This window comes from Ascidiella aspersa, chromosome 9 (genome assembly GCF_963924565.1).
Source record: "Ascidiella aspersa chromosome 9, kaAscAspe10.2, whole genome shotgun sequence".
NCBI classification, from domain to species: Eukaryota; Metazoa; Chordata; class Ascidiacea; order Phlebobranchia; family Ascidiidae; genus Ascidiella; species Ascidiella aspersa.
The window spans coordinates 377,766-391,850 of record NC_139455.1 but is presented as its reverse complement, the minus strand read 5'-3'; the positions used below and the strand labels follow the sequence as shown (position 1 = coordinate 391,850).

General features: G+C 36.4%; 1 protein-coding gene across 1 annotated transcript; it reads right to left on the bottom strand.

Annotated features, from left to right (window-relative positions):
- Window positions 1–1,305: 1,305 nt before the first annotated feature.
- On the bottom strand, window positions 1,306–12,975 carry LOC146131748 (uncharacterized). Its single transcript, XM_083397036.1, has 10 exons — window positions 12,827–12,975; window positions 10,121–10,220; window positions 7,973–8,115; window positions 7,341–7,536; window positions 6,456–6,583; window positions 5,371–5,587; window positions 4,914–5,039; window positions 4,050–4,265; window positions 3,315–3,536; window positions 1,306–2,422 (listed from the first exon to the last, which is right to left on the bottom strand). The coding sequence occupies exons 1-10, from the start codon at window positions 12,973–12,975 to the stop codon at window positions 1,847–1,849; spliced, it is 2,073 nt and encodes a 690-aa protein (XP_083253162.1). The 3' UTR covers window positions 1,306–1,846.
- Window positions 12,976–14,085: the final 1,110 nt, after the last annotated feature.

Below are 14,085 nucleotides of genomic sequence, written 5' to 3'. Positions count from 1 at the left end.
AACGAACCAATCGACTTAAACATCAGATAAAACACAAGACTTGGCGAAATTTCATTTTCTGCGGTAAACAATAGAAAATCAACCGAATGGTGTTGGCCAACATCCACCAAAAGACATACAAAGATGCACTGGCCATATGTTTGTACTTTACCTTTAAACTTTGGCACTATTTGGCAGCCATTGTTAATTATTAATGCAAAAAAAATTAAAGCTTGGCAAAAAAACGACAACTTTAAACACCAGTTATCGCTTGCGCAATGAAGAGAAAATAGTGCGTAGCAATTACCAGATAAAGTTGAATGTGACGTCACAAACAATTAACCACGTCATATAAAAGAGTTATAGTAGATCTGAAACATTATAAATTATAAAAGTGTTATTAAAGGACAGCGTCATGTTTGTGTTCGTTGAAACTACTTTTTCGCAATAATCTTATTGCGGTTAGGATTAGGGGCGTTGGCTTATTAACGGTTAAGCGGTTAAAGCGGACTATACACGCAAACAATCAGTAACCAAAATGCATGGACCACTCCGTATACCCACTAAAAAGTGATATTTAACTTTATTTTGCGGGTTTTAGTGGGTGGTGTCGGTGGTGATCGAATTAATTTCTGCCACGCTTCGCGATTTAACGTAGAATTTTCAAAGAAAATATTAGTTTAAAATTGAAGATAATGGATTTCTTTACGCAAGTTTCACACGAACATCGCGAAAATAATAACAATTGCGCTTTTCAATTTATTCTCCTTTATGATAATAGTAACGTCATTCGATAATATTGTTGGCCAAATTATCGTGCATCGGAACAATATACCAAGTATCACACATCCCTATATTTGCAATCGAGGAAGTGCGAAATATATTTCCAGGTGTTTTTAGCCGTATAGTGGGCACAATGACTTTATTGTAGCAAGGATTTGTAGATAGGAACACAGTTAATTTGAATGCACATTCATGTATTGTTTTCATGTTAGCTTTGGGTAAGCTAGCGCCAGCCATAAAACGATATAAACTAAACTGAGGAAACATTCCAGTTTGTTCGATATATGTGTGAGATATTTTAAATTGAACTTCACCTTAATTTTCTTAATAAAAAAGATTTACACGAAAAAGTTTTTTTAGCTTAAAAAATAGTCACTAAAGCTTCTTTAATAATCTAGAATAACTAATTTGCGAATGCAGCGGAATATATTAATTTTCAATACTTGGTTAGAGTAACTATGATTAACTGGTGTCGTAAAATAACTGCTGTATTTTAAAGGGTGACACACACTTTCTATTTTCCCTTGTTATGAAGTGGGAAATGTTTTTCAATCATCTTCCGCGTTTCTCTTGGTCTGCGGTTTCAACGCCATATTTTTCGGAGTTACCGGAGTTTATAATACGCCAAGGATGTTGATATTATCGCATGTAAATGTATTAAGCGCATTGTTTTAAATAGGCACATTGATCACAATGATTGAGAAGTCGAGTCTTATTCGCATTTAACAGATTTAAAAAAATACGCTCCTCCACCGCTTTAAGCCAGTGTTTTTTAACCCATGTGTCGCGACCAAAAATTGTGTGGCCGTTTGACCTGGTTGGGTCTCCGTTAAACATGATTCATAATAATTAAATTCAAATATGTTTATGCTATTTTCTTTATGTTGGTTTACTTTACAAATTACAAATTTTAGAAAATTGTTTCGCCAAAGCTTCGCTCCTATACTTTTGCTTAAAATTTGAGTCGCCTCGAGAAAAGTTTGTGAAACACTGTTCTGAAGCAACTTAGTGTTTGCTGGTGGCCCTACAAGCCGCTGATTAAAACCGCAAAAAAATGTGGTGAAACGAAACACAAAAGCATGCATCATATACCGAAGAACACGTTATGTACGAACAGCACGAGAAAACCGAGTCTAATATAGACCAAGTGCTTGATGCTCCCATTCCTATAACCCTCGCTATTCCGACCAGTCTCCCGAACCTCAGGTCCTCGTCCAAACTTTGGTGGGAATTCGATCACAGAGGGCCGACTGACTCCGTTATTAGCAGCCGTGATGTCGCTGTACCTTGGCTGCGTACAAACCGGGTCGTCCGTCAGTTTCTCGCAAAGTTGCTTGTTTCCTGACTTGCTTAAAGCCCCGGACATGATCGGCATCATCGATTGATCCAGTGCGCGTCTTTTTCCCGCCAAAACGCCGCGGAAATTCATTATCGGATCGCGGTAATTGTTCATTCCCGCCAGCGACGCGTTGCCGCCCCCTTGTGGTAGAACTTTAACGCGTTGTTTGTCGCTAGGTGTCGCCTTAGCTGCTGTGACGGTGAATGAGCGCAATTGGACTCCCAGCTTGTTCTCAGCACGGCAAGTGTAAACACCGATGGCGAGGTTGGGAGGAAGGCCAATCAAATGCAAAGTGTTGTGAGCGTCCACTGAAATATCCATCTAAGTCACACAAAAAATATTTTTTAGTTATCACTGTCACTTTAAGAGGAGCCACAAATCTGAAGTGGCAATGATCTTTTGTTTAAGTCAAGGTTTCTTAAACTGGGGTCCATGAACCCCTTGGGGGTCCGTGAACTAGTTTTAGGGGGTCCATGAAGGCCGAATTGAAATATTAATGTATATTTAGGAAGTAATCAATTTTTCAAAGAAATTAGTTTAACTAAAATCAAAACGGTTTTGCATTGAATGAATTTACACTCCATATCGCTTTCACATTTTCTTGACCAAAATCAACATATTTCTGCAGTCTATTTGTATTGTGACGTCAATTTATGACGTCTTCTTTGAAAATGTTTTGCCAAGGTTCATGTGAAGCAAAAAAAATACTAAAATTTTAAATGTTTTTCTTTGCATGGTAGTTATTTAATTGATACGGGCTGCAAATCCTGATTACTGAGGATTTGTCAAATTTAACACCCTAGTTGTTAGACTGATGATAAATGCAAGTCAAATAAAAAAATAAATTAGACAAAATGATTTTTATTTGAAATTAGGAAACTACTACATGTCAGATTTTGCTACTAAATTTTAAATCAATTGTAAAATTGTTTTTTCAGGAATTTTTTTATTAAAGTACCAATGTTTCGAAAACCTATTCGGGCAATCTTATTCAGGGCAATATTTTTTCAACTATAGGAGAAAAAATATGTGTAGGCCTATACCAGGAAAACAATAAAGAAGAACGACAATGGACCACATTTTAACCTCTGGTTCTTTAATAAAAAAATATTTCCGGAAGAACAATTTTTACAATTGGTTCCAACAATCAGCAACAGCATTAAAAGTTCAAAATTTTGCTACAAAATTTCAAGTTTCGTTAAAACCAACTTACATCCGGGTGAATTGAGTTTCCTTTACATTTCACGCAAATCACCTCGCTTGATCTTTTGACCTTTGACCCTCCTTGACCCGTGGGTAATACCCAACTTACTTCCGGTCGGGGATAACCAGTGACGTCACATCTTGCCGAGAGGGTCACTGACCCCGGTGATTCCCCCAAGTAAAAGTCCCGGGTCATCTGGGGTAAGATTCCAAAACGCGAGATGTTTGGGTACTGGGAAACAAAAGTGACTTGGTTTAATGAATTGCCTGGTACTGTAAGTTGCTTGAACTAACAGAATGCAGCAAGCATTGTTGTCATTGTTGTTTCTCGACTTGCTTTCATCTGGTATGACCGGAGGTCGTGAGTTTGAACCTCACCACAGACTAGTTTTACGAACAGGATGCAACGGTGCTATGGTTGTTTCTTGACTTGCTCCTCTCTGAGCCTGTGTAGTTCAGTTGGTAAAACGACGCTCCCAGTATGACCGAGGTTGTGAGTTCGAACCTCACTTCAGACTAGTTGTTTCAGCCTGCCTATTTGGTTAGTCTGGAATGATTTCCCGTGACAGAGTTTAGTTTTTAAAACTTACGATAACGGCTGGTGGTTGTAGTTAGACGTAGAATGAATACCAAAGCCCATATACAAGTAGGCAGCATTTTCAACGTTTGGAACACCTCTTTATTTATTTTCAACATAGTCTGTGATGGGGACTGGTTAAAAGAGTTAAAAATGCTTTAAACTCACAGTACAAGAGAAGAATCTACTGTTGGCTACAGACTGTGGAGCGAAGCGGATGTCGATGCCCTGCATATCAGGAGGTTCAAGGCAGAACACAGGTTGGTGAGTTGCAAGCACAGCTCTGGTTTGTATAATCCAACGCAGCTGGCAGTCGCATGTCCATGGGTTCTGGTTCAACGTTAGAACTTCGAGGCGGAACAGACGATCACCGAACGCGTTCCTCTGTGAATATACACCAAAATCAGTCAGTTCAAATCAAGATTGTAGCATACAAAAATGGGCTAAGACGTATGAGAGCCATAATATAATTTTGGGATTTACGTAGTTAAAATAAGCACAAAAAATATTGCTGTATATTTGCAAAGTTCTTACGGAACAGGACTGATCTACTTTTTACCCACCTCACAATCTAGCCTTGGAAATAACTTTATTTTTCCCTTTTTAATTTTATGTTGGTACAAATACAGATAATTTGTTCTTTAAATTAAATTTTTTATACCATTTTATAACAAGGCCAGGCTAGAAAAACAACTAGACTGCGATGAGGTTCGAACTCTGTGAGGGGGCGCTGGTCCAGATTTTCGTTTGGAAGGCCGTAAAATTATTTTCAGACATGACGTCACAAAGTTTCTTAAAATTTTTGTTTATTTTGTCAGTTTTAGGGTTGAAAGTGTGTTACCTTTAATTAAAGAACTACTTTATAAAGTTGTAATTATGGCTGGAAATTCCTATTTTATTTGGTTTCGGCGCCGATACCACCCCAGTATCGGGCGAGTACCGATACATCACTTGGTTTCGGGTATCGGCTCCGATCCGATATTATCGGACATATCTAGTTTATATTCACAAAGTGATAACAGTATAATTTACCTGCAACCCCTTGAGCGAGTTTTTTGAAATATCGAGGTTCACCAACCGCTCAATATCCAAAGCGCCAGGGTGGATTGTTCGCAATCCGGTACTAGAGAGTTTCAGCTTCACCAAATTGCGAAGATACTAAAAAAGCCAAAATATGTTCAACGAAAAAAAGCATTCCAAGGATTTTAGCGTCGAAAATGTCTAGCCTTTATTACTTTAAAAATCTAAAAAAAAAGTTCTAGTCATTATTAGAGAAAGTCAATTCCCAGTTAAGACATTGACTTGAGTCATTACTCCACTGGTAAATAATTGTTACCACATAATTAATAAACCAGTCATTTTAAAACTTAAGTCAAGTCTTTGGCAAAAAATATCAAGTCCTAGTCTAAAGTCATTATCGGACAAAGTCAACTCCGGGTCCTTGACTGAAGTCATTACAACTCTGTAAACCACATAAACATCGAAATACCTTGAGGTCACCGGCCCTCAGTTCGCTCAGAGGGTTATGTGAAAGGTCAAGGACACGCAAGGTCATCTCCACCCTCTCTAGCGCCATCTTCGGCACCTTGTGCAGGCCACAAGAGGTCAAGGTCAAGTTGCGGAGAGATTCGAGCCCAGTGAACAAAGTTTCGGGGATTCCCGGGTTGCCCAGCTTGGGAAAGTCCCCCAGAGTAAGATCTTCAAGTCTTAAAAAAGAGGTTGAAAAGCTGGCTGTTTTTTCTTTGGTCAGTTTTATCAAGGCTAAACGTTACAAAGAGTTGCGTGTTTATTATACTTTTTACTTTTACCTGTTCAGATTGTGTTTGTATCGAGCAATATATTTGCAGATCCAATTCACTTTGACTATAACTTTAAACAGTCTTTTGCGATGGCTTCTATTGTTATCAGCATGAAATATGTTTTTTTAAGAAGTGAAGGTATGCGTGAGTTGAGCACTTATTTCTTCCAACGACCTTTAACAGTTAAGAGTCTGTACCCTATTTGTGACCCCAGAAAAGGCGAAAGTACAATATGTTTTTACTGGAACGTTTCACGTCTATGACGTCTAGAACAAATAATCTTAGAAACCCCTTTTTTTCTGCAGTGAGCAAAGATGCAACTAAAATTTAACCTTGAATGCATACAAAGACCTGGTGGAATGGTCGGGCGAAAAAACAGTCTTAAATGGAACGGCGTACCTGCCTAAATTACTTTACCAGACCGTCCCGGCTTACCTTTTACCACTGGGCCCTAATAACAAAATGAAGCACAGCCAACGCTAGTGATTCCCAAACTGTGTGCCTCGAGAGATTGTCAAGTGTGCAGCAAAACTTTTTTGTAATTTTGGAAAATATAGTATTTGTATTACCAATAGGAATACACGCAAGCATTTGAGACTTAAATACGCACTACTCATTACAAATTAATAGTTTGTCGTGTGTTAAGGACGATTATAAATGTATCCTTTGTTGTTCTGTTAAAAGTGTGCCGCGAAATATTTATGATTTTTTAGTGTGCCGCGAGCCAAAAAAGTTTGGGAACCACTGGTCTACACCAAATAGCCTCTCGACTCACAAGCTGTTGTTCTGCAGGAAGAATTGTGGAATCGAAGTTACTTTGTGGAAGGACTTGAGGACCAATGTCTTAAGGTTGGTGAGCCCTCTCAGTAATCCCTCGTCAAGATCAGTCTTCATCTCAGACATCTAAAGTAAGAGGTTTTGTCGTTCATTGTGATTGACGTATGTTATGCTATACAACATAAGGGCGCCATAATATCATAGTGAAACTTTTTGTTTAAATAATATATAAACATATTTTTGGCGAAATAATGCTTTTGAAAATGTATGTTTTTCTCTTTAGTGTCCAGGAAAAGTTCCTATAATTTTAATCTAAAGGATTTGATTTGTAAAAACAAGTGAATATTGTAGGTCCTACAATATTTTGTTTCAACTTGGGTTTCATGTTTTAATAATTTATTTCAGTGCAATAAGAATAGATTTTTTTACGGTACGATATACTTAATTTTTCTACCGGAAAGCCGTTACAAACTGTTTCGGTTTACATTCACCCTAGGCTGCGGGCTCGGGACTCAAGTAAGACCACGTAAGAAACTCGAGTCCCGAGTCCGACGTGCGCATGCGCAGTACCAAATTTTAAAACTGATATGGCGCCAACATTAAATTGTAAAAGTGGAATAGCATATGGTGAATATTTTCCAACCATGAATTGTGAGTGGAGAAATTTTATGACACCCATTTTGAGTGGATTCCATCCTATTTTAGTCTCGTAAACGGGTGAAATACAGATTGTAGACTCTGACTCCGGTTTCAACGAAATCGCACATCTGTCCGGAATTGGACTTGGGTTCATTTTTTTTTTTTTTGGAGTGTATTTTTAACCGACTCCACAGCCCTGCTTTTGCCATTTGTCAAAACATCGCACAATCACAACCAAGCCGACCTCTAATTTTTGTAGGTTGGCGAGTCCAGCGAAAGCCCCTTGGTCCATGCACATGACAGGATTGCGCAATAGCACGAGATGCATGAGATTGTGCAACATCGCGAAGTTGTGGGGGGTGAGGACCACCATCATGTTGTTTGAAAGATCGAGAAAACGTAAGTTGCCAAGATAAGCGAAGGTGTCTTCAGTCAGAAACCTTTATCAATGTTGAAAAGTTAGTTTTATTTATTGGCAGTAATAACTTTAAATGAGTTAATAGTCTTAAAAATATCAAAAAACGACCTTAAGGATGACATATAGGCAAAATGAGTCGGTTAGGGTTAGGTGGAAGGGTATAAATAAGGCTAAAAATAAAATAAAAATGAATTAGGGTTAAAAAAATGATTTTAACGGAAGCCAAGAGGCTGGGGATAATAACATTTAAAAAAATAAAGCCAAACCTCCCATTGCGGTGACTCAAAACTTTAACAAGTGGAAAAGCACAAAAAATGCAAAACGACGTTTTTTTTTTTAAATTTCACTGCAAGTCAAAAATATTACAAAAAAATAAGTTAAGTCAAAATTATAAAAAAAAAAAAAAAAAAACAATCTAAATGGACCCTCCCCGAATTTCGACCCTTGTTACGTCACACCTTAGCTTATTGTTGGCGAGCGACAGCGCCACCAGGTGGTCCAGGTTCTGGAAAGCCCTCGGCGAAATATCTTCGAGTCGGTTTGACCCGAGGTCAACTTCCTCCAACGCGTAACAGTTTCGGAACGCTGCTGGACCGAGTCTCTGTGACGTAATAAAGTGTATTGTTGAGCTACTTGTGCGTTAACAATAACAATATTTTAAAGCTAAACAAATCACCATTGGTTGGCTAGAAATGTGTTTTTTACCTAAAAAAACAAAAAAAAAACGTTTTTGATAGTTTTATCGCTTAGTTGTCTGTCACTAAAGGTGGTAAATGGTTGCTTTGCTAAGTATTTTGTGCAATAAGAGTCAGTGCAAAAATTGAGCGCACATCAGTTTGTAAAAGTTAAATAGGTGCTTCAACATTCATATGTTTAAGCAAAATATTGCTGGATTAACACTTGGTTGGGTGTTCATAGATTCTGACTCATTTGCAGAAGATTTCTGCTTTTAAAAGACGCGTAAATAAAATAAACCTTGATTCAAGAAATAAACTTCGCTAACTTTTTCCAACTAATTAAAAAAGCTATTTATTTTTTTTAAACAAAATGTCCAATCCTACATTAGTCACTCATACTAACTCTGTTTTCCACGTGATATTTTCAAGTATTTCATTCACCCTATGATTCACTGGGTTTTGCACATAAGTGCGAAGTAATTTTCCCCAAAGCTGCATATTTAAGGTCGTCGTTTGTGATTTGGAAGTGTCTGTGGTCGGCAAATTGCTTCACTCAATTGCAAGTTTACAAAAGTCGAAGTTACGTAACGCAAGTTTGGATCCCGTTCAACTTACCACCTTCAGCAATTTAAAAATGCGGTAGAATTTTTTATGAATGAGAAATGACGGAATAGGTCATATTTTAGCTAAACTTATGCCTGTACAGCAGGGGTTCTTAAACTTTTTTTACCGCGGACCCTTTTTTTGCTTTGCATGGACCCCGGTAGGCAAGAAATGCTCCTAAATGATGTCATAATATGACGTCTCAATGAAAATAGACTTCATAACTCTGTTTATTTCGGTCCAAAAAATGTGAAAGTTAAATGGAACTATAAATTCAGTGCAAAACCGTTTAATTTTTAATTAAAGTGTTTTCTTTGTATACACTAGTTCTTGAATTAGGCCTTCATGGACCCCCTGAAACTAGTTCACGGACCACAAAGGGGTCCATAGACCCCAGTTTGAGAACCCCTGCTGTACAGTAAGTGTCAAACCTGTGCAGTAGGATTTTATAACGTTTATAATAAATCTTGACTGTATGAGCTTTCAATTATTCTACGTCTGACCACATTCTCAAGCCATTATTTTAAGATGCACCGCGACTTTCATGTTATGAAGCTTTAAAGCATTAGGTTTTGTAAAGCAAGGATTATATACTGCAAGTATGAAAACAATTTTTTGGTTAAAAGGTGTAAAATCGACTTTTGTTTGTGACGCAACAGAGTGAAGCGCGAAACTTTCCGTCCACTCATGAAAGTTTAAAGTGTTCCGACGATGAGTTGATGTCACACTTTTTATTTTCCTTTTCTTGCGAACATCCATCTTTAATGAGCTCAGCGCAGCAAAGTGTTTATACAGCGACATGAAGTTTTCATCTTTTAGACGATTTTAAACCGACTCTACACTTTGGATTCTTTTAGTTTAAATTGCCGAAATGTGTTATTGGATCACTTTAATAAGAGACCTTTTTTTAATTTTCAATGGTACCAATATTGCATATGTAGAAGGCTTACATTTTTATGACTATATTTAATTGAGAGTATAGTCATAAAAGTAAGTTTTCTGTACATTTATGTAAAAATACTTTTGAAGGAGCCTATATCGACATAAATTGAATCAATAAGCCAACGATTATAATTAATTTTTTTGTAAAACTTTTAATACATATAAGGATATATATTATTTTAATGAAAAACATTTAAGATGTTGCGGAAATAACTTTCATCATTACACCTTTGTATTACCGAAACGTCAAATGAAAAATAAATATATAGTTTAGGACAAATAAATACCATTTACAACCCTAATAATTTAAAAATCATTAAACTACTTTCAACCCAATGTATATAGAATGTACATTATCACGATATTAAACCAGTTTCTGCTCACCATCAAAGTTGTGAAGCTAACTTTAAGTTTCCTGGTATTAGTTGGTATTCCAACAGGCAACTTCCGGGTCAGACTCACGAGCCTGGTGCAGGTCACTGAGCTAAAAGGTAAGCGGTTTTAGCTTAATCCGGTGAAACAAGATCCTTATTGAGGTTGTACAGTTCACCTCGTCACATCGGTAAGTCATAAGCTTATGTTAAGACAAACCTTGGTGATTTTTAACACCTTAGGCCACTTTAAATAGGGACAAGTTCTTTTCAAAGAGGATTTTCACATTTTTGACTAATAGGCATCCCCGTTTAAAAAACCCGTTTAAAAACTTGTACATTCGTTTTTTTTTCAAATTGGTTAGTTTAACTACTCATTAAAAATATGCAGCTCCTGTTTAAACTGTCTGTTCGCTTTTTTATTTGTTTATAATGGCATGTTAATAGGTCAGAGAGGGAAAAAACACAAATTAATGTTTTTATAATAGGTTACCTGGCAATTTGGATAAGTCGGGTTCTTTTTTTAAACAGAAAATTTAGCAATTTTGCCAGTTCGTAACCGAATTTTAATATGGCCAGAGCTAAAAAAGTCACATTTAATAGTTTTCCTATCCTTGACCGTTTATATGCTATATTAAACGGCCCTTTCCACCTATAAAGTGAAAAGAGCCAGAGTTAAAACATCCTTAAAGTTTAATTTGGAGCAAAGCACGTTTTAGAGCTATTAGGTTTCCCGCAAGACATAAACACCTTTCCACGTGAATGACATTTTAAACAACATTACAACCGAGAGAGTAATTTATTAATTTTGTTATAGTTTTACACCACAAAACGAAAAGTACTTCCTAATTTTGAAACTTAGGCTTATATATAAGGACTTTATGAAAGAGACCACACTAAACAACATCACTAATAACATTTAAAATTAACCAAAAAAATAGTTTTTTACTTATTAATGCCATACTTGTTTTCCTCCGAAAACAAACGGTGTGCTATTTAGGTATGACGTAAACTCGTGTCGTCCTCCACTTTTGACGTCACACATACTCGTGACGTCACATTTTTAGCATGGCATCGGTAAGTTTTTGTAGCGAAATAATGGGGACTTGGTCTGCTTATCGCTCGGCCCGCTTGGCCTTGTATGAATAAGTGATGAAGCAAGCAACTGCAATATGCCGGTAATTCGTCGCGCCCATATATACTGCATGGTGCGGGTTGGGAGATGGAAATTAACATCTCTGCACTTCGCAGTTTCGCCTCATGTGCCACATCTTAAGCGTTGTTCATACTGACGCCTTATAAATGATCTTGTAACTCAATAGATTATTATTGTAAAGTCCTGTGTAGAAAATGTTAAAATATACACTTGGCGTGTTTGTTAATTTAATGCCGCTATTTCGCGCAATATAAAAATAATATTAGCTAAAAAACAAGCTTGTAGTTTGAAATAATTTTATGTCACCTTACTTTTGCCGAACATAGTTCGCAACTGTTTAAAAGCATTTATACCTGAAATATTTTTTTTGATTTAAACAGGTTTTCAACACATCGTTTATAATCCCGCTAATATTATTAAAATAATTGCCAGGCCACGATTAAAAGAAACAAGTTGGTGAAAAATTAAAAAAAATATTTTTCATATATGGCAACTGCAACTTGGAAATATGTAACAAATTGATTTGCGTAACTTTTAACGCTTCCATTTAAAGCGACATTTCAGAACCCAACGCAGATACGTAGTTTAGGCGCGGCTGCAATTGACAGAAGCAAATGGATTCTCTGACAAAATGACAAATAAATTGCGACGATTTAAACTTTAAATTTGACGCGACGCCATTTTAACGCAACGTGGGTTTTTGGGGCACTTCAGCTAAAAACACTGACACGGATTCTTTAGATTAAACTTAATGCAGGACGAAGCGCGCCTCAATCAATCTCACTTTTTTTAATGGATAAACTGCAAAATTTGCACACATTATGTAACTATAACGCCATTAAAATAATATACTAATTTTTAAACAAATATACTACTTTACATTTTTCCAGATTTATATTGTCAGGTCAAACGATAAAAGGCCAAAATTAAAATTAAACTTTTTATCGTTTTATTAAAATTTGTCTTCCATAATTTTATTTTGCAGATTGTAATTAATTTTGTGTTAAATGTTAATCTGTATCTTATTTTTGTAACTTACTTTAAACGTTTAAAGAAATAACCACGTTTTGTTAAAATATAAACATAAATTAGAAATAACTGAGTATTTTTCTTGGTTGTAGCCGTATTTTGCCTCAATCAAAAAATAAAAACAAGCGGCACCTTCGAAAAATAGTTTTAAAACATTGACAAATTTTTGCACAACCGCTTTATCAGGCCAAAGTAAAAATACGTAATTTGTCATCAGTGTCAGCAGATTGTTTGTTTTCCGTTTTCTTTCACTACGTTCAAAAAACAGATCAACAACATAGAACACAAATAGTTTGTTTAAAAGAGTTTGACCAAATTATAACCTAAGTAAACATGATTGACGTCAAATAATACAACTTAATAGATTTGTGAAAAAGTGAAAAAAATTATTTAATGAGGTCAGCTGGTATCTGCTGCCGAAACGTCAACACATTTAAATTAAAATCTACCGCAAAAAAAAACACTTGTGTTCTATTTTATGAAACCCTTTTTAAAAAACACTGCCGAGCATAACAAACAATTAATTTCACAAACCTTTCAGCAGCGTTACATTTGCAAGCTCCAGTGCTCTGAGGGCAAGCTCGCACAGTTTTGAGTCCCTCGGCTCCAAGTAGGGCGAGTGTTGCTAGCAGCCAAAACATCGCGCTAATGATGCGCCCCTTGTCCTCTGCCCTCGCTATCATTACTACAGCTGCTGTAAGACCGTCGGCCTTTTTTCGGGAACTCTGGAATCCTGGTTCCTTTCGCGTTCCCAGCTCGCTAGCTTTAATATTTAATTGGGCTTGCGGCTTGAGTCTGCGAGGAAGAGTCTCTCGTTAGTTCTTATGGGGCTCGTTCCCCTGTTTTGTTTTTAGAAGGCGTTTTGTTGGAAAGCACCCAAAACCTACACAAAGAGCAGTGGTTGGCGCTTGTTTTAAACATACTTTTCTCCTTATTGATAATCCCCACTCTCCAGACGAATTTACTAATAAGGTCTTATGTGTCTTGGGCGGCGTCAAAAAGAGCCAACATTGGCGCTTTACATTTTTTTTTTGTTTGATGTTTTTAATTTTGTTGGTATTTTTTGGCTTTAACATGGTCTAAAGTTAAACATGTTAAAAGACAAACATTCAACCAACAAACTGCTCAAAAGTAGAATAAAAAAACTCCTGATTTCGTAGATTATTGTTAATTTCAGGTGAAATACTCCACATTCGATGCTCAAATTCTGTCCCAACATTTTTGTTTCTACAGATAATTTGACGCCAAATTTGAAAACACAATAATCCCACTTGCAATTTGTTCAAATTCAGCCGAGCCATTTGTCATTTTGCGTGACAATTCCTAGCATTAATCTTTCATCGTGGACCCGGGTAGATAGGGCTGGCATAATCTTTAAAGTGTTAAACTTTTAACTTTATCAAGGATTCTGAAGATTCGTTGGATTTGAGTAAATTTGTTTTTGTATTTTTTATAGAACGCATTCGATTTCGACGAAAGTTGTTCAAACTTGCATTTTAAAGGAGGTTTAATGATATCATACCACGCTTAGAATAATATATATTGAGGGTGTAGTATAAACAAAATAACCTAGGCAACAAATAAATCTTTCCGAAACAAACATGTTTGCTTTGGAGCATACATAATGTTTGGAGGTTTTAGTTTAACGTAGAATAAATATCAAAGCCTATGCAGAAGTAAGTGGCATTTTGAACGTTTCTAATTTTTTTTTATTCCGATGTCTAAAATAAATAAAGAATCATTCGAAACGTCTTTATGGGGCTTTTATATTCATTCTAAATTTGCTCACGTTT

What these genes read in the sequence shown, in the direction of transcription:
- LOC146131748 (XM_083397036.1), bottom strand. Translation starts at nt 12,975, where the DNA reads ATGATAGCGAGGGCAGAGGACAAGGGGCGCATCATTAGCGCGATGTTT. An exon ending in AAATGTAACGCTGCTGAAAG is followed by an intron (nt 10,221 to 12,826) that starts GTTTGTGAAATT and finishes CTTACCTTTTAG; the next exon opens with CTCAGTGACCTGCACCAGGC. An exon ending in ACTCGCTCAAGGGGTTGCAG is followed by an intron (nt 4,266 to 4,913) that starts GTAAATTATACT and finishes GTATATTCACAG; the next exon opens with AGGAACGCGTTCGGTGATCG.